This window comes from Leuresthes tenuis, unplaced genomic scaffold (assembly GCF_036924035.1).
Source record: "Leuresthes tenuis unplaced genomic scaffold, fLeuTen1.0.hap1 SCAF_7, whole genome shotgun sequence".
Classification (NCBI taxonomy): domain Eukaryota; kingdom Metazoa; phylum Chordata; class Actinopteri; order Atheriniformes; family Atherinopsidae; genus Leuresthes; species Leuresthes tenuis.
In genome coordinates this window covers 37,151,204-37,172,435 of record NW_027325361.1, presented here as the reverse complement: position 1 = coordinate 37,172,435, position 21,232 = coordinate 37,151,204, and the positions used below count along the sequence as shown (strand labels likewise).

The 21,232-nt window shown below is 41.1% G+C and overlaps 1 protein-coding gene across 7 annotated transcripts in view; it reads left to right on the top strand.

The window, feature by feature from the left end:
* Positions 1–21,232, top strand: part of LOC140312418 (epidermal growth factor receptor substrate 15-like 1) — a 110,024-nt gene that overhangs the window by 63,608 nt on the left and 25,184 nt on the right. For all 7 annotated transcript variants that reach the window (XM_072390250.1, XM_072390254.1, XM_072390253.1 and 4 more), the window contains 7 exons: positions 1,336–1,497; positions 3,431–3,628; positions 5,901–6,080; positions 15,038–15,143; positions 18,341–18,477; positions 20,104–20,167; positions 20,986–21,134. In XM_072390250.1, coding sequence (XP_072246351.1) covers positions 1,336–1,497; positions 3,431–3,628; positions 5,901–6,080; positions 15,038–15,143; positions 18,341–18,477; positions 20,104–20,167; positions 20,986–21,134 — 996 coding nt within the window. The remainder of the gene's footprint in view (positions 1–1,335; positions 1,498–3,430; positions 3,629–5,900; positions 6,081–15,037; positions 15,144–18,340; positions 18,478–20,103; positions 20,168–20,985; positions 21,135–21,232) is intronic.

Here is a 21,232-nt window from a genome sequence, read left to right as displayed (position 1 = left end):
AAAATGTTGGACTGCTTATCAGCATACAGGACCACAGCTACTGTTGGTAGAGATGATGTCACTTTTCTGTGAACGTTTCAAAACCTTCATCAATCACTTCTGTGTAATTAATGGAGAGAGCCACAGTGGGAGTAATAATGGACATTCACACAAATGAGACAGTCCATTTATATTGAAATTTTTATTTGAGCTATTTTTCAAAGGAGTCCTGGTCAAGACGGGCCGCTGCTGAGAACAGCAACAATACAGACACATACAGTAAAAGAAAACAGTAAAGCAGTAAAGCCATCCACACGATAAACATCCCATACTCAGAGAAAAGCGTGTTACTGCAACAGTCATCATAAACTGGGGCAGCAATGACCAATCATAACATTTACTGCCAGATGTTCCCACATCTGCAATGTTTAAAATATGTTTAAATTCATTTAATGCGAGCAACTCTTTAAGATCCTGGTAGTTTTGAATCTGATTCCAAGTTTAAGGTTCAGCATATTTAAACACCTTTTTCCTCAACCAAGTTTGGGCTCTACATAGAGATTAAAGGAACAAATCTCGGATGATATCTTCCAGTATTTCTCTGAAGAGCAAGGCTCTGTAGGGTAAAATGGAAGAAAGCCAAGAATAAGTCAATGTTGAGTGTATGTGGAGGGAAGGCATAGCATCCAACCAGAGTTTTACAGTTTATAATGAACCTCGGTGCTCCATGGTAGACTGAATTTAGGGCTTGTTGACATGGTAACAGATATCACCATAATACAGCACAGATTTGTGGTGGCACCAACAAGGTCTCAAAAGAAAAATTTGGTTCTAAAGAAAAAAACAGTTAAACTCTAGTCCAGCTAGATCTATCACTACACTCCTCATAGTGCCGGTTGTGTCGTGGTGGAAATCCCACCTTTTTCCATGTTAAAGCTTATTGAGCTCTTCGAGGTTTTGTTCTACTACAGTAACTGTGTTGTTGTTATTAACTGTGAGAATAACTGTCAGATGAGAAGCTGCAGCACCACAAAACTCTGTCAGTCCTTTTACAGTTACATTTTTGCCAGAAAAATTCATATCAAGCCAACAAACACACAACATTGTGTTAGGCGAAAATATGTGATGGATGGGAATAAACTGGGAAGAGAAGCTGCAGCCAAATAACCCTTGGAAACAGTTTTCCAAAATGACTTGGTGCTACACCCAACTGAAAATGTTGCAGAAAAGCAGCAGGGGGGTTGTAACACGTGACACCAGCACATTAAGTTACTGGCAGCTTCATGGAAAGATTTGAAGGTCTGAAAAGTGCTTATGACACATGACATCTGATGGGTACGCACATGTTTCCATCAGGAGATGCAGAATGATCTGGACAGAGAGACAATCAGCCTGCAGGAGCTGGAGGCTCAGAAACAGGATGCTCAGGAGCGCCTGGAGGAGATGGACCAACAGAAACATAAGCTAGAGGACATGCTGAACGAAGTGCGGATGAAGTGCCAGGAAGAGTCTCAGATGGTGAGGATGGAGGGAAAAACTGTTGGTGATTTCACAGTGTAGGTTGATACTGCTTCTCAGAAGGTTATGCAGACAAAAAGAAACTGAAGAAGAACTCAAGAGGTATTTGGAATAATTCATTTTCAATATTTTATTCACAGAATTATTCCAGCCTCTCGTAATAATGATTCCTTATTTGTATAGAACTTTTCTTAATGTTTCAAAGTGTCCCACAGAAACAGGTGAGTTAGATGTTGAAAACACAATTATTAACTGTATGTGTCAGTTGTTGCCAAAGAGGAAGGTTTTCAGAAGAGATTTGAGGGTAGCTACAGACTTAGCGTGTCTGACTTCAGTAGGCAAAGAGTTACATAAAATGGGGGCCATTATGGAAAAGGCCTGATCCCTTTGTCCCAAACTGTTATCTGGGAATAGTTAGCAGGGTAGAATGTGAGGATCTTAATGTTCAGGGACAACCACAGGGGCGATGTGTGCCTTTTTTCTTGATTCTTAGCAACCTGGGTGATATTATTTGATTCGTCTGTCAAGACCAGAATCAACAGGAGTGAAAGAATTTGGAGACCAAACAGACTGATCTCCATATTTTCATTTAAGGAAAGTTTGGGCCATCCAGGATTGAATGTTAAAGACGAGCTGTAAGCTTAGCAAAGCTGCTGGCATGTGTTTTGGGTTTTATCTGCATACAGAGCACCCACAAAGTATTCACAGTGCTCCACTTTTTTTACAGATTCAATTCATCTTTTAGCTCAAAATTCTACACACAATACCGCATAATGTTTGTTTGAAACTCTTGCAAATTTATTCAAAATAAAAAAGCAAAAATCAAACATTTACAGAAGTATTCACAGCGTTTGCTCAATACTTTGTTGAAGCATCTTTGGCAGCAGTTACAGCCTCAAGTCTTTTTGAGCATGATGCTACAAGCTTGGCCCCTATTTTTGGGCAGTTTCCCACATTCTTCTTAGCAGAACCTCTCAGGTTCCATCAGGTTGGATGGGGAGCGTCAGTGTACAGCCATTTTCAGATCTCTCCAGAGATGTTGAATCGGGTTCAAATCTTGGCTCTGGCTGGGCCTCTCAAGGACATTCACAGAGTTGTCCTGAAGCCACTGCTTTGTTATCTTGGCTGTGTGCTTTGGGTCGTTGTTCTGTTGGAAGATGAACCTTTTCCCCAGTCTGAGGCCCAGAGCACTCAGCAGCAGGTTATCATCAAAGATGTCTCTGTACTTTGCTGCTTTCATCTTTCACTCAACTCTGACTAGTCTCCCAGCTCCTGCTGCTGAAAAACATCCCCACAGCATGATGCTGCCACCACCGTGCTTCACTGTAATACAGAGCATCCGGAAAGTGTGAGCTGAGTGTCATCAGCATAAAATCGTAATGTACATTATTAGCCGCACCGTATTATAAGCCGCGGTGCTCAAAGCCTGGGGAAAAAGTAGCAGCTTATTGTCCAGAATTTACGGTAGTTTTCTTTATACTTCACAATTGTGTTGGTCTTTCACATAAAATTCCAATAAAATATATTTATGTTTATGGTCGTAATGTGACAAAATGTGGAGAAGTTGAATACTTTTGTGAGTGTGAATACTTTTGCAAGCCACTGTAATTGCACCCCCCCCCCCAGTTCTCTTTGCATTTGATCTGAACACAAGGCTGTGTGGGGTGATTGGTCTGCAAAAATGTTTAGGTAGGTGTCAAAGTAAAATCCATGTGAGTCCCAGCATGCAGGCTTTCCCAGCAGAACATTGCATTGGATCAAGATGAGAAGCGTTACTCACTTTACTTGTCAGTGGTCATAATATTATGGCTGACAGGTGCATCTTCATGTGGTGGTAGGAGAGAGGGGCACAAAAGAGTTTCATGGCCAAAGTTGCTTTGCATTTGTTAACTTCAGATCCAACTCTTATTGTATTTTTCTCTTCTCTCTGAAGATCTCAACCCTCCAAAGCCAGATCCACTGCCAAGAGTCGGACCTGCAGAACCAGGAGGAAGAGCTTAGCCGAGCAAAGGCTGACCTGGGCCGCCTGCAGCAGGAGGAGAATCAGCTGGAGCAGAGTCTGGCTGCTGGCAAGATCCAGCTAGAAACCATCATCAAGTCACTGAAATCCACCCAGGATGAGATCAACCAGGTAGGACACAATTTCTGTTCCTGTATGCAGCTGATAGGTGTTGACAGATGGCACCACTGCACTTTATCACTGGTTTCTTTATTACCGCTGGGTTTGATAATTGAATTTCCTACCAGCCACACCCACAGGCACAATCTGTAAAGGGTGTAAGATGTGGTTTACAGTGTCTTTGCCAAAGGATTCAAAAACTGAAAACACACACACAGCAGTGATGGCCGGCCCATAGGAGGCGCTGGGCGCCACCCTCCCTGATAAGAGGAGGGGAAATGTAACTATATATATTTTTACAAATTCAGTTAAAAATGTCGGTTTACACATTAGTGTGTGCCTCCATGCAATATGAATTATATACACTACATTTCCCACCTACTGACATTCATGCACCAGTGAATTTCCACAGACAGACAGTTTCTGTCATGGGGCGCTCTGACCAGCGCCCCAGCAGTGCAGTCAAACAACCAATCATGTACTGTTGCCAGGGCAAATGAATAAATATTTGGCCAATCAGTGTCGTAGAATTTTATGGTCTTGGGGCGCTGAAAATAGCGCCCCAGCAGCAGATTTCAGGTTAAGAAAAAGGCTTGTGCAGCCTGGTAAATCAGTGGGATGATAGCGAGCTTCACGAGCGATGTGCATGTTCCACCGAATTTGGTGAGATCCTTATTTATCTAGTATCATACAACTGAAAATTATGAATTGACTTTATCTGTGAAACTGGTGATTTTGATGAGATTAAATCATTACTGTTAAATTGTAGTCATCCTCTGACTGTTGATTTGAATTCTTATACTGGACGAGGCAGGGAAATGGAATCAGCCCCACCAAGAATTGTTTCACCAGCCGCCACTGACACACACATCATGTTGAGTCCCGAGGGAAGATTCTACTGAGTACCAAACACCTTAAAGAGAAGTGTGTTCATCACTCTCATAAAGTTCACAAGCTGATTGAGACAATATCAAAATACCAGAGCTGATGAATCTAAATGTCAAACATCATTGTGTTTAACCACACGTGTTATTTTGTAGTTTTGGGGTCTCCAGTATTTTACAAAGCTCAACAAAAATTCCCAAAAAGTTAGGACACTTTGTAAAATTTAAACAAAAACAGAATGCAGTGATTTGCAAATCTTACAAACTAATATTTTATGCACAGTAGAACATGGAAAATATCAAATATTGAAAGTGAGACATTTTAGTATTTGATGGAAAACATTAGCTCATCTGGAACTTGGGGCGATGACAGGCAGGGGAAGCTACGCAGTGGGACACATGGACCTGTCCAAAATGTTTCTGATATTTGTCATGAAGTAGTAAAATGTCTCACTCTCAGCAGTTGATATGTTATCTATGTTCTATTGGGAACATGTTGGTTTATGAGATTTGCAAATCAGTTCATAGTTTTTTATTTTTTTTTTTATTTTACACAACATCCCAACTTTTGGGGAATTGGAGTAGTAGAGGATTGTTAAAATAATTTATTTGTACTGAGTTTGGACACAAAAATTGATTAAAATTGGAAAAGAAGAGATTAAAACTCAATTTTGATGCTGTGGTATGTCAGTTAACAGTAAACTCTGCAACTGCAGCATCAATCTGCTACTTAAAAGCTGTTGAAGATTGAATTCTGTAACCTAAATACACCCATCAGAGTTCTGGGCTTTTGAATATATCTCGTATCAGCTACAATTGGTGTAGACCTTTTGTGTTTTCTGAATATAAACGATAAAAGGTTGGACTTATCATCCATTTCCATAACATTTAGAAATATACTGGATTCACAGTAAATAGCTTGCACACGTTATTGTGGTCTGACCACTTTGTGTGTGTTATTCCAATCATATTTCATGGAGTCGAGTTGATTGGTTAATGCCAGTTTTAGCAGTGTTATTTTTCTTTTTAAGTTAGACCTGGTCTGAATGTAGGAATGCAGAAAATGTTGCGAAATTACATTTATTCTTTTCATTAATGAGAAACAGACCTGATAAAGGGTGCGTACAGCAAACTGCAGAATATTTTCTTCTCACGCAGCTGTGTAAGTTTCCTGTCGCTGCTGAAACGAAAGCCAACTTCAGTGTCATGTTTACGTGTTCTTTTTGCATTTTTAGAATCCTGCTAATTCTTTGTGTAAATTGGCCAACTTAGGTGCCTAACTTTAGCAATTTAAGAGCCTTTAAGTTGTCTTAAATGTTTGCAAAGTTGTGTGTGTTTTTGGGAACGTTTGCGCACACAGGAAATAGTACATTTAATTGTTGACTTTTGTGTGTCTGTAGGCCCGCAGCAAGTTGTCCCAGATTCAGGACAGTCAACAGGAAGTGTCTAAAAGCATTGAGCAGTACAACAGCACCTTGAATGGAACCCATGGTGGCAGCATGACCAACCTGGCTGACATGAGCGAGGGCTTCAGTGACAGGGACAACGGAGGATTCTCAGTCATGGGGAGGGCAGTGCAGGTCAGGAAGCTTTTACTTCCCACTGTAGATGACAGCATGTCTTTGTTTGAAGAAGAGTTCCTTATTCATGTTGTTTTCAACAGGCAGTACCCCTTATGAAATATTTGATTGCAAAATCTCTTCTTTTTCGCAGGTTCATACTTTCCCTCCTCATATTTGTCTCGGTCTTTTTCCACTTAGATATGAGCAGTTTGCAAACTATCCCCAGCTTTCATTTCTGTCACTGTATCTGTCTTTTACTTAGACCCGGGTTCTTCTTCCCCCGATCGTCTCCCTGATGTTCCCAGTGGTTTCTCAGGCAGAAACTGTCAGGGCCTCAGGACACAGGGTCGTTTTCAGAGTCAGGGTGTTTATTGGAATTAGCAGCAGGTTGAGGATCTCCACACAGAGCAGAAGAAAGGGCTGTGAAACTCCTGAGCGCTCTCCTCAATAACTGTGGATGAGGAGAGTGCAGCTATGAAAGTTATCAAGCCAAACCTCTCCACTCTAGGAGGAAAACTGAAAGGCTATGAAAGGTAACAAATAAACTCTCATGTTGAGGCGGACATAAACAAAAGATGCTGTCTAGGAAAACAGAGGCACGATAAATCTTAAACAATTAACTAAAGGCACACCTTTAACTAAAGGCACAGCTTTAACAGCGGCGCAGAGATCTTAAAGAACGAAACACAAATCGCTCCACTAACGGAGGTTTCTATGAAACATTAACAAATCAAAATCTGTCCAAACGGGAGGAACAAAACCAGGCTGTGAAACTTACCGTGAAAAAACTAAAGCTATTGCTAAAGAATTAAGTACAACAAAGGATACGCTCTGCAGGAGAGTCTCGACTGCAGGCTCAAGAATCAAAGGCTGTGGAAACTGTGGAATCAAGACGCTAGTAATGAAGCTCGGAACAGAGTACGACACACTGGCACAAGACAAGGGAGACGCAGGTGGAAACACTTTGGAATCAGGGAAGACAATCAGACGCTTGAGGAAGAGCAAGATACCTGAAACGAGAGGAGCAGTTAATATATAAGATAAAACAGGAAATGACGAGACAAGACATGAATCAAAACCTAAATCGTGACAGAAACACAGTTTCCATTTTTTAAAATGTTTTCTTTAATCAAAGCCAGATTTGACTGAAGACCAATTACTTTAAACTTTGAATTGAATTGAATGGAGTACTTTGGTAATAACAAAATGGTCAATTATTTTTGCAGTGTAGAGAATCAAAATGTTTGATGGTCTCTTTGGTGATCCTCGCCAATGTTCAGTCCCTCAGAAGTATATAGATTAATGAGCTTCAGGTTAATGTACAACACCTAAGTGAAATACAGCAATGCCTGTATTATGGCCTTTACTGAGACATGGCTTACACCCACAAACTTTGACAAATTTCACAGTTACCAGCTTCAGAGGACCTGTCAGACTTGGGTGGAGTCTGTGTCTACATCAACAAGTGGCGGTGCAAGAACTTATCAGAGAGGCAAAATGCACAACTGGTGGTGAACTGTTGACTGTCTCTCTTCATCCCTTTTTCCTAGCAAGGGAATTTCATATGCTATTTGTTACTGTGACTGTTGTATACACACACCCCAAAGTGGAAATACAATAGCAAAAGTCAGAATTTATAAAGTGATTCAAAGGCTTCACTCACTCGCCCCTGATGCACCCTTGCATCAAGTAATTTGCATCAATATGTAACTAGTCCAACAAGGAAAGATAAGACCTTGGACCTGTGTTTTTGCTCTATCAAAGAGCATATCAAATCTAAAAATAGGCTTGAGGAAAAATTGAGCAGCAATAATCTTAAAGCAGCATGGGATGGTATGCAAAAATTGGTTGGTGTGGCTAAAACTGAAGATAAGCCAATTGTGATCAAAGATTTTTACACAATTCAATTTAATTCAGTTTTTTTGTTCAGTTATTTATAAAGCAAGATTCAATCCAATTCAAGCCAATTAGAATTCAATTCTTTGTAATCCAATCAAACGCAGTTTATTCAATTCCAAATTAGTCCAATTCATACAGAGCACATTCAAAGAAAGTAGCCAAGCTAAGGAAACCAACAGATTGCAGTGAAACTTGTCTTAACAGGAAGAAACCTCCATCAGAACCAGAACCAGGAAGAAACCTCCATCAGAACCAGAACCAGGAAGAAACCTCCATCAGAACCAGAACCAGGAAGGGCCCATCTGCCTCAACCAGCTGGGGGCTGAGAGGACAGGAAAGAGGGGACAACAAGCAGCGTAACACCAGGCCAGAGACACCTGCTGAGAGAGAGAAACACAAGTTAATGACAGCAATGATGTCATCTGTACATGGAGGGAGGAGAGGTGCATCATGGGAGCTCCCCCAGCAGGCTGGGCCTATAGCAGCAGAACTATGGGATGTTTCAGGCTCACCTGAGCCATCCCTAACTATAAGCTTTATCAGAAAGGAAAGTTTTAAGCCTAATCTTAAAAGTGGAAAGGGTGTCTGCTTCCCGGACATTTACTGGCAGCTTATTCCACAAGAGAGGGGCCTGATAACTGAAGGCTCTACCTCTCATTCTACTTTTAGAAACTCTGGGAACAACAAGTAAACCTGCAGTTTGGGAGCGAAGTGCTCTGTTAGGAAAATATCTTACAATGAGATCTTTAAGATATGATGGAGCTCGGTCAAGGAACTAGCTGAAGCACTAAATGGGTTTTATTTAAGGTGTGCCACTCTTGAGAGTCATAGGGAAATGCCAAATTGAAATATCTATTTTTTTTTGCCACACTTTTTTCATTGAAATTTTTATCAAGACACAACTTTGCATTCCACTTTGTGTTAAACATATACTTTGTAGTTACATCATTAATCAGAATTATCTTACATAGTGTCTACACTTGATCACACACACAAACCTTTATTTCAACAAACCCCTACTTGTATCCAGTAATCTGTCTTCCATGTCAGTGTACGTAACCACCCTCCCCCCAAAAAAAACAAAGAACAAGAGTGCCTCTCCCAATACATTAATAAGTGGTAATCTGTGAGAAAAATTACTTCCAGTATATACATAAGTTATTATGAAAATAAAAAAACAATCTGTAATCCTTTAAAATAGAAGTCATCCTTTCTAAAGGGACACCTGACAACATCTGTTGTAACCACTGGGTTGTGCTTGGGCTGTATGTATTTTTCCAACGTAGTGCAATACATTTCTTGGCATGAAGCAAGCTGAGATCTATAAATGCTCGTTCCCCTTTATAATAATTATGTCTTTCCGGATATATGCCCAACAAAAAGAACTTTGAAAAAAAACTGTTTTAAAATAATCTTCTCAATTGTAACTCTCACCCCTTCCCAAATTGTTTGTATATGTTTAGATTGCCAGGTACAGTGAAAGAATGTTCCTTTAGCCTCCAAACATTTTGAGCATATATGTGGTGTATTTTTGTTGCACTGATTTAAATCTGCTGGTGTCACGTATGTTCGCATTAACCATTTATATTGTATTAATTTTAGTCGTGAATTAATTGACACTTTTTGGGCTGCAGCACATGCCTCTTCCCACTGCCCTTCTGTAATTTCTATTTGAAAATTTTCTTTCCAGGCATTTAGTTTGTACTGTGAGTTTTCATTTGAATTTGATAACAACATGTTATAAAGCTCAGAAATAACGCCTTTTTTGGAACTGTCTCTTACCATAGTTTTTTCGAGAGCTGACTATTTTGGTTTGGTGAGGGTATTCTGCTTTGCTTTAGCAAAGTTTCTGACCTGCAGAAACTTGAAAAAAGTGTTTTTTATTCAGGTCAAACTTGGATCTCAGCTCCTCAAATGACATTATAACATCTGAATCTGCCGAATATAAGTCTCGACTAGCGCTAAGACCTTTTGTTGCCCATAATTTAAAGGAAGCATCAGCTCCACCTGGGGTTAAAAAATGTGTTCCCCCAAATTGGGCTGTGTTGGGACAGTGCTTGAGACACTTTCATATATTTCAAGACCTTGAACCATATCCTTATCATATCTTTTACAATCGGGTTCTTTGTTTCTTTATGTAGCTTTTTTGGCACGTTTGAATGGAGAAATATGGGAAGAGGCAAATGCAAATCCTGGGATTCCATTTCGATCCAGTGGGGAGTGTCTTTTGTCGAGAAATTAAACACTATAGATCTCATTTGTGCAGCCCAGCAGTACCATTTGATGTTTGGACATTTTAGTCCCCCACGATCAAAAGGAAGATACAATAAAGTTAAACGGAGTGTTGCCCTTCTATTGTTCCGTATGAAACCTATAAAGAGTTAACTTATTTTTGAAAATAAGTCTAGATGTAGTGGCAGGGGTATGTGTTGAAACAAATAAAACCGTTTTGGAAGTACATTCATCTTTAGAATATTTATTCTCCCCATAACAGATAGAGGTAGTGTCACCCACCTCTCGATGGAGCTATTTATCTCTGTCATTAGAGGTTCATATATATATATTCCCAGATATATATCCATATGTTCCAATTATTTCTAATAGAATTGGGATTGATTTTTGGGACAAAAACAAAACACGTCATCTGCATATCGCTATTGCAAGTGGTTCGATTGCCAATGTGAACAGTAAGAGTGACAATGGATTGACCTTACATGCAGCCTTTTGCGATGTTTATTGGTTGTGAGATATTCCTGTTTGTCAAAATTTCTGCTTTAGAGTTTTTGTATATGACCCGAACCCAATTATTTCCACACCTAAATTTATCCAAAACCTTGAACAGATGAGGCCTATGGACCTTATCAAAGGCCTTTTCAGCATCCAGTGCCAGTAAAGCTGTGTCTGATTTATCTTTGTTACTGTGAATAATATTCAATATTCTTCTCACATTGTGAAAACCTTGCCTTCCAGATATAAAAGCATTTTGGTCTCTATCAATAATATTTGGTAACAAATTCTGTAGACGTTTTGCTAGGAGTTTACAGATTATCTTGAGGTCCGAATTTAGTAAGCTTAAAATTAAAATTAAAATTTTCACGTCTGTTTGCGAGTCTACCTGGTTTAGGTGAAATATCTATTCTACAGTTAAAACTTGAGGTATATCATGTCCTGTCAGTGTTTAAAAGAAATAAAGGTAAATATTGCATCACAGAAAGACTGGTAAAAGTACTGTGCAGAACAGCTAGGTCATGTGTTTTTTAACCTATTGAGCATGTCCTTGGAGCAGATGTGAGTCCCCAAGCTGTGGAAGGAATCTATTGTTGTACCTTTAGCTAAATGCAGTTCTCCCAAAGAGATGAATAGACCTGTAGCCCTGACTTCACTGGTGATGAAGTCCTTCGAGAGGCTGGTGAAAGCTGATCTGTTAAATCCAGTACAAGCCTTCTTAGATCCCATGCAGTTTGCTTATAGACCAGGGAGGGGAGAAGAGGATGGTTGCATCACCTAACTTTACCTCCTGATGAGGCATCTTGAAAGCCCTCGGATTCATGCCAGACTTCTCATCTGTTTTTGGTACTCCTCAGCCAACTATTTTTGCAGAAAAAGCTGAATGATTTAAAAATTGATATTAACTTGATGCATTGGATTTTAGATTTTTTAACATGCAGGCCTCAGAGGGTGAAAGTGAATGGCATAATGTTGGAGTCACCTCAAGGATGTGTCCTGTCACCTCTGCTGTTCATTCTATACACCAGCAACAGTAGGAGTCAGCGTGAGAACAGGCACGTCCTTAAATTTGCACACAACAGTTATTCTTTGTCTTTGGCTGCCCATCTACGGCGGCTGTAGCTCAGGAGGAAGAGCAGTCACCCACCAATCGGAAGGTCGGTGGTTCGACTCTGGCTTCCCCAGAATACATGTCGAAGCGTCCTTGGGCAAGACACTGAACCCCACGTTGCCCCCCCAGTGTATCATTGGGGGTATGAATGTGTGTATGAATGATTAGAAAAGCACGTAGTTATGAATCCTAAGACGTGCTGTATGAATGTGTGTGAGTGGGGTGAATGCGGCATGTAGTGAAGCGCTTTGAGTGGTCAGCTAGACTAGAAAAGCGCTATACAAGTACAAGTCCATTTACCATTTACCATTTTACACCTGAACACTGACAAAAAACAGGGACATTCCGGAAAAAAGAAAACAAAGAGGCATGGCCAGCACTAGTGGGGGCTGGTCTCTGGTCTGGACGGCTGGGCTAACAGAGTCTAACAACGGAGTAATGTTCCGTTAGTTAGACTAATTTACATTGCAGCGCACATTGAGAGGGCAGCGTTTGTAGGCTGCGACTAATGGTGCGTTCAAGTTGTACACGAATGTCGGAATTTCTGAGCTACAAGTCAGAACTTGAATTTTACCATTTGAAAGTTGTGTGTTGTAACTGTTAACTTGAAAGAAAAGTGTTATATAATTCAGTACACCAGTGATACTGGTATGTTTACAGTTTTTGCTGACAAGCAAAATAAAGAGAGAATTTTGGGAGAATTTTTTTTTTCTTTTTACGCACAAAACACGTACTGAAACTGAAGCGAAACTGTGGCCCAAAAACCGAGGTACGGACCATACCATTGCTTACCTATACCATTGCATCCATAGAGCCTATCCCATCTGTCACTGGGCAAGAGGCAGGATACACCCTGGACATGCCGCCAGTTCATCACAGGACCACACAGACACAAACACGACACTCAACCACACACACTCACACTCACTTCTAGGGACAATTTAGAGTCAAACAGGGATATGTTGATTGATTTTAAGAAGTCTTCTCACCCACCATCAGAGATAAACATTAATGACACAGACATTGAGATGGCGGAACAGCATAAGTACCTCGGAAAAGTTATAAACAATAATATGAAATTCGATGCCAACGTGGAAGCAGTCATTAAGAAGAATCATCAATGTCTGTACTTCCTTAGGTAGTTGTAAATAATTATGTAGTTCTTGCTGTGGGCAGGAGTGACCTCCAGTTCTTCGTTGTAGTTCAGCTTAAGAATCCTCTGACTGAACACACTCTGCTGTTTCAACACTGTGGTATGTAGAAGGTGGGCATTATTAACATTGTTCAGCATTCTTTTTTGCACAATCAGCTCGAGGGACTCAAGAGCAGTTTATCAGTTTATTCATTTTCTTTGAGTCAGATGCTGCAAAACATTGTACTCTCCACAACAGACATAGACGATATGCAACATTATGGTGTAGACATTGGAGGACCTAAGCTTCCTTAAGAAGTATAGTCTGTTCTGTCCTTTCTTGAACAAAGCCTCAGTGTTATATTTCCAGTCCAGTCTGCTGTCCAGGAAAAGCTCCAAGTATCTGTATTCCTAATTCATAATAATCAGGTGGTTGTAGAGGCATCCACCTGTATTTTGTGCAGTGTCTTACATAGTAGTGCAGGCTGAGTTGTATGAAAAGCACTGGATAAATTAAAGAATATGATCCTCGCAGTGCTGCCTGCTTTGTCCAGATGATGACATCTTCAACACCAACCCAAAGATGGTAAGCAAACTGTACAAACTTATTTAGGTGACACAATAGCATTTCATGATATAGGATCTTAGAGCTACTGGTCTCTATTCTCCTGACTTGGACTAAGGTTGAAGAGGTTCTGTAGAATCTGGTCTGCCTTTCTGGAGCTTTCTTTTTGGCTTTTTTCTGAACACTTCCTTACTCTCGGTTATATTCTTTTTTGTTTTTCGTTTTTGAACAGTCCTCAAAATCTCCATGTCTCCCTCCCTGAAGGCTTTCTTTTTTCATGTTTTATGTTCAGCTTTTTAAGGTCTTTGGTGATCCAGAGTTTGTTATTGAGGAAGCACCTCACTGTCCTTGTCTGAATAATACTCTCCATACAGAAGTTAACCTAATCTGTGAGTTTTGATATCATCTCCATGTGGCTCACAAAGTGCATTCCAGTCTGTAGACCCAAAGCCTCCCACCAAGCATCTTTTTCAGCCTCCGGAGACTACTTTTTAAAAATACATATGGTCACAGGTTGCTGATTAGTGGATGGATTTGTTGTTGGAGGTGATGAGAATCAGATGGGCAGAGGAATGGTATCCATTTTTTACATTTGCATAGAATAAATCATATTTTTGATTTTCTCTGTTGGATCAATTGATATGTTTTTGTAGCCTTGCAACAACTGAGCTGATGACGTCGGAAAGTATGTCAGCAGCAATGTCAGGTAAAATATAAACTGCTACCAGAATAACACAGGTGAACTGTCATGATAGATATTATGGACATAAACTCACAGCTAGCAGTTCATTGTCCTAGGTGCACATCCTTCACAGTGACATGTCCAGAATTAGCTCCAGAATCTGTTGTCAACAAGCACTACGATACCTCCACCTTTGCTTTTGCCGCTGCTCCTGTTCTGTCTGTCAGCTTTTATCATCTTAAAACCAGGTAGAAAGATGTTGGGGTCGGGTACATGTTCCTGCAGCCATGTCTCAGTGAAACGTATAATACTGCATCCTCAGTATTCTTTCTGTGTCCTCCTGAGAGCTCCAAGCTTGTTCATTTTTTTTCTAACCTGAACTTTTTCCACCTGTTTCTCTATCTAGCTCCTGCCTGACATGGATGGATGGATGGATGTATTGGTTTTAGTTGCAGACATACACATATCCACCAGGTTTCCACAGCAATAATCTCCATTAAATGATAAAATAAAGTTAAAAAAACACTATTTATCTCAAAGAGAACTTGAAACGATTATATCAAATTCTAAAAAAAATATATGAAGGGTCTGATATTACATTTTTGTCAACACTGTGTATTTATCTGCTCTTCCAAAGCAGACAGAAAAAAAAGGCATTTGACTGACTGATATCTTATTACAGTAATCAAACCCTGAGAATATGCACTCTCATTATTTCCATGACTGAGGAGCCAAGCTGTAGTGCATCTATACTTGATGTATAGTACAGGAAAGGAAATAAGCTGTCAGTGTTTGTTGGACTGTTTGGAAGAGTGCTTCCCAAAGTCATACAGTTAATAACAAAGTGTCCATTCCACAGGAAGATCCATTCAAAGTGAAGCCGTCTGTGTTCAACAGCCAGCCTCAGGAGCTTCACACGGACCCTTTCCACTCTGAAGACCCCTTCAAATCTGACCCATTTAAAGGTTGTAACCCTGTTTACCTTCTCTGTGTACCACCCACAGTCTCTCCTGTCACTCCACTCCTTTCTCTGTAGCTTTACTTTTCTTTCCTTCCAAATGACCCTTTTGCAAAGCAGCCATCAACATCTTCAGGCATTTGCCTGGGAAAGTGAGCTCAGTTACAGCATGCACTGAGCCCTGTTCAATGTTTAATATGTTGTTTATACGCTGATGAACACTTTTTATATTGATCAATAACTAATTCAACAAAACAAACTCCAGTGCAAATTCCAAACACCACGGGCCTCATGTACAAAGACTTGTGTGGATTTCCAACTGAAACATGGCGTACGCTCAAACCAAAATGCCCTCCAACATACAAAAATATCTGGATGTATCAATGTGTGTGCACGCATGAATCCAAGCACATTTCTTTTGTACATCCCAATCAACGTGGAACTGAGCGCACATGTCGGAGTACCCGACTCCTCCCTGTCCACGCCCCTACTTAAATATGCAAATCATATTTAAATGAGCCCTCCACCTGCGATTCCCCTCTCTGCAGGATCAGAAAATAAAGAAAAAAGAATGAGTAAGACGGGAAAAAAGAAGAACTTAACGGAGAGCGAGATGGAGGTGCTACTTTCTGAAGTGGAGGCCCGCAATAATGTGCTCTTTGGCACGCTGTCCTACGATATAAGCAGCAAACGTAAGAGCAGTGGCTGGGAGAGCGTGAGCGAGGCCTTTAATGCTGTGGGGTCTGAGAAGCAGACACAAACAGAGGAGAAAAAGAAGTGGTCCGATATTAAGGTGGATGTAAAGCGGAGACTGGCTGCCCACCGCCGAAGTGTGGCCAAAACAGGCGTGGGAGGCTGTTTGAACAGAGAGTCGGCACAACTATGGCTGATACTGCTCTTTCAGGGGTGGTGGGTGTGGGAGTGTGGGTGACTCTGATTACCCCCAAGATAAATACTTATGTATGTGTAAATCACAACAAACGTGTTCATACAGTAACCTATAGTGCAGAAGTGCGCCGGGGAAAAGGTGAGGCTGATAAAGACATTTCACACAGAGATGATCAGAGGCTTGTTAGAAAGATCTTAAGCTGTTGTTTAACCAGCAAAAAACAGCAAGTTACTAACTTTAACCACCAATTATGATGCTGTGAAGACGGGATAGAAATTGGGGGCGCACATGCTCAATGCATCCCACGGGGAATAATATTAGGACAATTACACGAATAAAGTTACTCACCAAGAAGCCACCCATCGCGCACAGTGCCAGCTTGTAGTCTGTTCCCAACAATTCTGTTACTGAATGTATGAATCGTGCGTTGAACCAGGCCACCCCCACAAAGCATTTGCGCATCACATACGATCTGTACATTGATGGAATGAAAATGTTTCCTGTTGACATACAAATTCATCATGTGATGGGCTTTTATAGCACTGTGTGTGCAGTCGATAGCTCCGATTACATTAGGAAAACCAACTCTCGCTTCAAATTGCACTTCAATGTTGGCCTGTTCAACTACATTGTGGGAATTTGATATACCTGCTGAAATGCAGATAATTCTGTCCCATTCGGCTGGCATGGCTCGGCTCAGGGTCAACTGGCACAGTCCCAATCGGTTGGCCAGCTCCCTCTGGAAGGCCCTGGTTGCTTAAACCCCAGCGTGCACATCACTGTGGCACAAGCAGCGCATGGCTCCTCGCTGTGTTGCGCTCCAACGCCGGCCGCAGCTCTGCACACAGTTCCAGGAGGATTACCCTCAAAACGGCTGATGAGCCAGTTGTCATCATATGCCAGCAAATCCTCTCAGTCTCTGAACACACGCTCTCTTCCACTTCCACTTGCACCATTTACAATGTCTTCCAATACAGCTAAAGCAGCCATTGTTTTTAAAGGTATGCACTGCAACACTTTGCGCATGCTTTTATATCCACTCGTGTAATTGCAGACACGTTTGTGTTAATTGTTCATGTGTCTCAGATGTGCACATCAGTCAGTCTGACGACAAATTGTTTTCACATTTATTTATCATAACAGTTTCCCAACATCACTTCCCAAAGTGCGTACGACAGCCCTGAAGTTGGCGTGAGGCACCGCACATTTCCACAGTCATTTTGCTCTTGATACAGCTGATCGTTGATGTGAAAAAGTGGGTATGCCACTTTTTTTGTGCGTACGCACCCCTTGTACATGAGGCCCCTGGTCTTTTAAAGAGAACTCCCCATTGAATATGTGTCCAACATCCTCTGCGGGGGTTCTCTCAGTCATGTCTCACACGTGATGTTGTTGTGTTCTTTATGTTTATGTTTATGCATTTGGCTTTTATCTAAAGCGATTTACACTGGTAGGCAGATAGGGTAATGGGGTCTTGCCTAAGGACCCCTACTGGAGGTAGTACCTTTCATGCAGGATTTGAACACAGGTCACCCACATGAAAGGTGGCAATCTTACCACTACACTTTACTCTCCATGTGCATCATATGGTTTTATGATGAGCTATATGGCACAAGAGTAAACGTTGTCAGAGGTGTCAGATCCCAGAGGGACCTTTGTTTGTGATGGCAGCTTTGACTTTGGTTGACACATGTGTGAACTGTGACTTTTGTTGCACATCCTTCTTCACTGATATTGTGTAGTTTCAGTTCTCAGCTCAGTAGATGTAAATCAAGCTTTTCACACAGCAGTAAACCTCACGCCTCGACATACTCTGTGATCACACTGACTCAGTATGCCACAGTAAGCAAACCCATTTCTGCTTGTTTAGACCTTTGGAGTTGCATCAAATGCGTGTGGTAATCCAAAGCAAACAGCACAACCTTCGTATCAGACCTTATTGGAAACTCTGGTTGGGTGTGACAAATCATCAGCTGATACACTATCTGCCTCCTGTTAGTCCGGGTGAAGAGAACAGGCTGACTGCAGATGAAGTCATTATTGGACTAGACACTCACAATCACAGCGTGATATTAGCTTCTGCTGAACTTTAGAAAACAAAATGTGTAATTCTGAAACCCATTCACAACACCATACTGCATTTTGCACTTTTTTTGCTCTGATGTGGATACACTCCTGCAGATTCACAAGGTTCACCACAGAGTTTTGCTTGAGGATCTCATCTGTTACTGAGCTTTTCCTGGTGCTGCTTGGTTAGTGAAAAGCTGAAGAAACACTACAGTGAGTTTCAGTAACTGAAGTTGTTTGTGCTACAGATCCGTTTGGAGGAGACCCGTTCAAAGAGGCAGATCCATTCAAGGCTTCCACTGAAGATTTCTTCAAGAAGACCACAAAGATGGATCCTTTCTCCCCACAGGACCCCTTCAATAAAAGTGCCACTTTACCGTCCAAGGTACTTGTATATAAATTAATGCTTTGGTCTCAGTAATGATAGGAATTAATAACTTTTTATTGATTCTAATGCCATGATCAATGCTGTGTATTGATTCAGTCCTTTATTGATTCTTGGTCCAGTTTAGTATGAAGAAGAAACAGGTTCACTGCACTGGTTTTTCAGAATCAATACAACTGCTATCTGAAATCCCACAGAATAAACCTGGGCTTTAATGTCTCTGTTAGCTCCATATACTGAATTGAAAGAGAAATGTCAAACTTTACAGTTCAAAATGATTTTAGCCCTCCAGCTCAGAAAACTTCAATAAAATCTTACCTAATCTACCTGAAATGTGAGGAGGAGAAGGAGGAGTTAAAGCCTTTTTTCAACTAAATCTGAAAAAAAAAATCACTGAACGACAAAAAATTTAATTCAGCAGCTTTCACTATATGGCTTTGTGAGAAAGACCTCCAAAAATGTTCATGAAATTGCTTTGTAATTTGCTCCTACTTTTTTTAAAGTAGAGGAAAAATGAAGGAATCACTCGTGAAAATGAGTGTTCAGATAAAAGAGAGTCCTTGCAGAGCATGAGGAGCTGTTGCTGATGGACAGGAAACATGACACTGAAAAGAGAGCCGTCAGGAGAAACCTTAGAAAAGATTCCAAAACTCATTCAAGAAGATAATTCAGCTCAGAGTGTGGCAAAAGATGGTGGATGTTCCCAGTCAGCTGTGTCTAACATTTGGAGCCAGCACAAACAAAACGGGAAGGTTGTAAAAGGGAAACGTACAGGTCGACCAAGGAAGACATCAGGACAGAAAACAGAAAATGTTCAACAAGAGAACCGAAAAACAAGTGGTCAGAAACAAGAGCCGATGAACCGTAAGAAAGCAGCGGAAGGAAATGGGATTTCACCCAGAGAAGCCAAAGTTAAGCATCAGCAACACCTAAAGAGAAGAAAAGCAGCTCACAGTGGCTGAAGAGAAGCAGCCTGTGACTGTGGATGGTTGGATGGAAGTGAGACTCAGAGATGAATCACCAAGGAGACGGTGGCAGCCATCACCTCTGCAGCAGGCGTACAGGTGGACTCTGACACAAACGGAAAGACATATCAGCTCAGTGACATGACCAGCAAAAAGTCTCAATCTGAGTTCAACTTTATGGTGGAATAAAACTGAATAAAAAAAAAGCTCCATTACGAGACTCCATCCTGCAGAGTCGATCCATCAGCTGCCGAACAAGAAAGATGGAACCTGACTGATGAAGAATTGTTTTATTAGTGAAGTCGAAACGACAGAGGAGCTGAAAGTGAGGACTTCTTCTTTTGGTTCATGATGCCTCAGTATCTTTTATATGTCTTTTCTCCCAGGGTTGTTTCCCAGCTTGTTTTTTCATGCTGCAACTCACTCGTACTCGTACTGTAAATGAGCAGAATTGAGTATAGGAGACTACAGAGTGTTTTGCATTCCTGCCACAGCCTCAGTCACCTCCAAACTGCATGAAGAAGGACGAACATCTGCACAGCAACAGTCACACTACACAGAGCTATGGAACTTTCGGGTCACCGTATTTTCACTTGCAGTAGGTTTCATGTTTCGGTTAGGAAAAAGACTTTAGTGATTGTTTGTTGTATGTTTTCTGCAGCAAACCGGTCACTTTACAGGCACTGACCCATTTTCATCGAGCCAGCCAAAACCCAGAGGAACAGGTATGATGTCTTTTTTGCTCCATCACTGTACCTGTGGACATGATGTAGCTCTTTACCGTCCAACATGGAAGAACTGCAGTCACATTCTAAGGCTTTGTTTCACAGTGGTAGAACAGTTTTCAGTTGAGCTTAGATTGAAGTCATATTTTTTTGTTTCTGAGAGCTTTGAACTCTTTCAGTGAACAGTTTCTTCCTTGCAGCACAGGCAAAGCTGTTTGATTTTCTCCAGCATATTAACTTGTCCCTCTAAACACATTCACACTGCAGGTCAGCTTTAACGAGTGGGCCAAGTGGCACATCTTCGGACACCGTTAAAGCCATGGCCTACTTTAGCTTACACTCTGCTCCAGGTGTCAGGGCTCCAGTCCAGCTCCTGAAGAGTCTCACTGGATTAGTAACTGTTTACTTGTGCTGAGATCAAAGTTTTGAAGGCATCATGTCAGTTTGTGTCTTGCAGCTGCGCACAAACCCAGCAGAATTCACTGATTGTATCATTTCTTTTTTTAGAACTAACAAAAAAAGCAGTTTGTGTTAAAACAGCAGCTAAGCAGACTAAGGTGCGATTACACTGCTGGCTTGCTGATATATATTAAGTTCAGCTCATAGAAAAGCCCTGAGTTTGGTAGAATTTGATCATCATTCATGAATACAAAATGTGAAGATCTGTGCTGGCAACAGCAGCTTGATGATGTTTGTATTACAGTTTAAGAAAATGCTGCTTGAAATTTGAGAAGTGCTCTCAGTGATGTTGAACATAGTCAGTAAGCTAATAATTCAAGCTTGCAGATGGAAATGAACTGTGACTTTGTTATTTTCAGACCTGTTTGGCTCATTAGACCCATTTGGGAGCAGTTCGTTCAGCAGCAGCAGCACAAACAGCTCCACTGGATTTGCAGACTTCAGCCACATGTCCAAGCCCAGAGACTCTTTTGAAGGAAGGGCCAGCTGGCTGCCAGACTATCAGAAGGTACTGGCACAAGTAGAAAGTGAAACTATAAAATGTGATACAAAGGCGCCAGTTTTCATAGTTTCTGAACACACTTCCATGTTGTCAGTTGTCCAGCA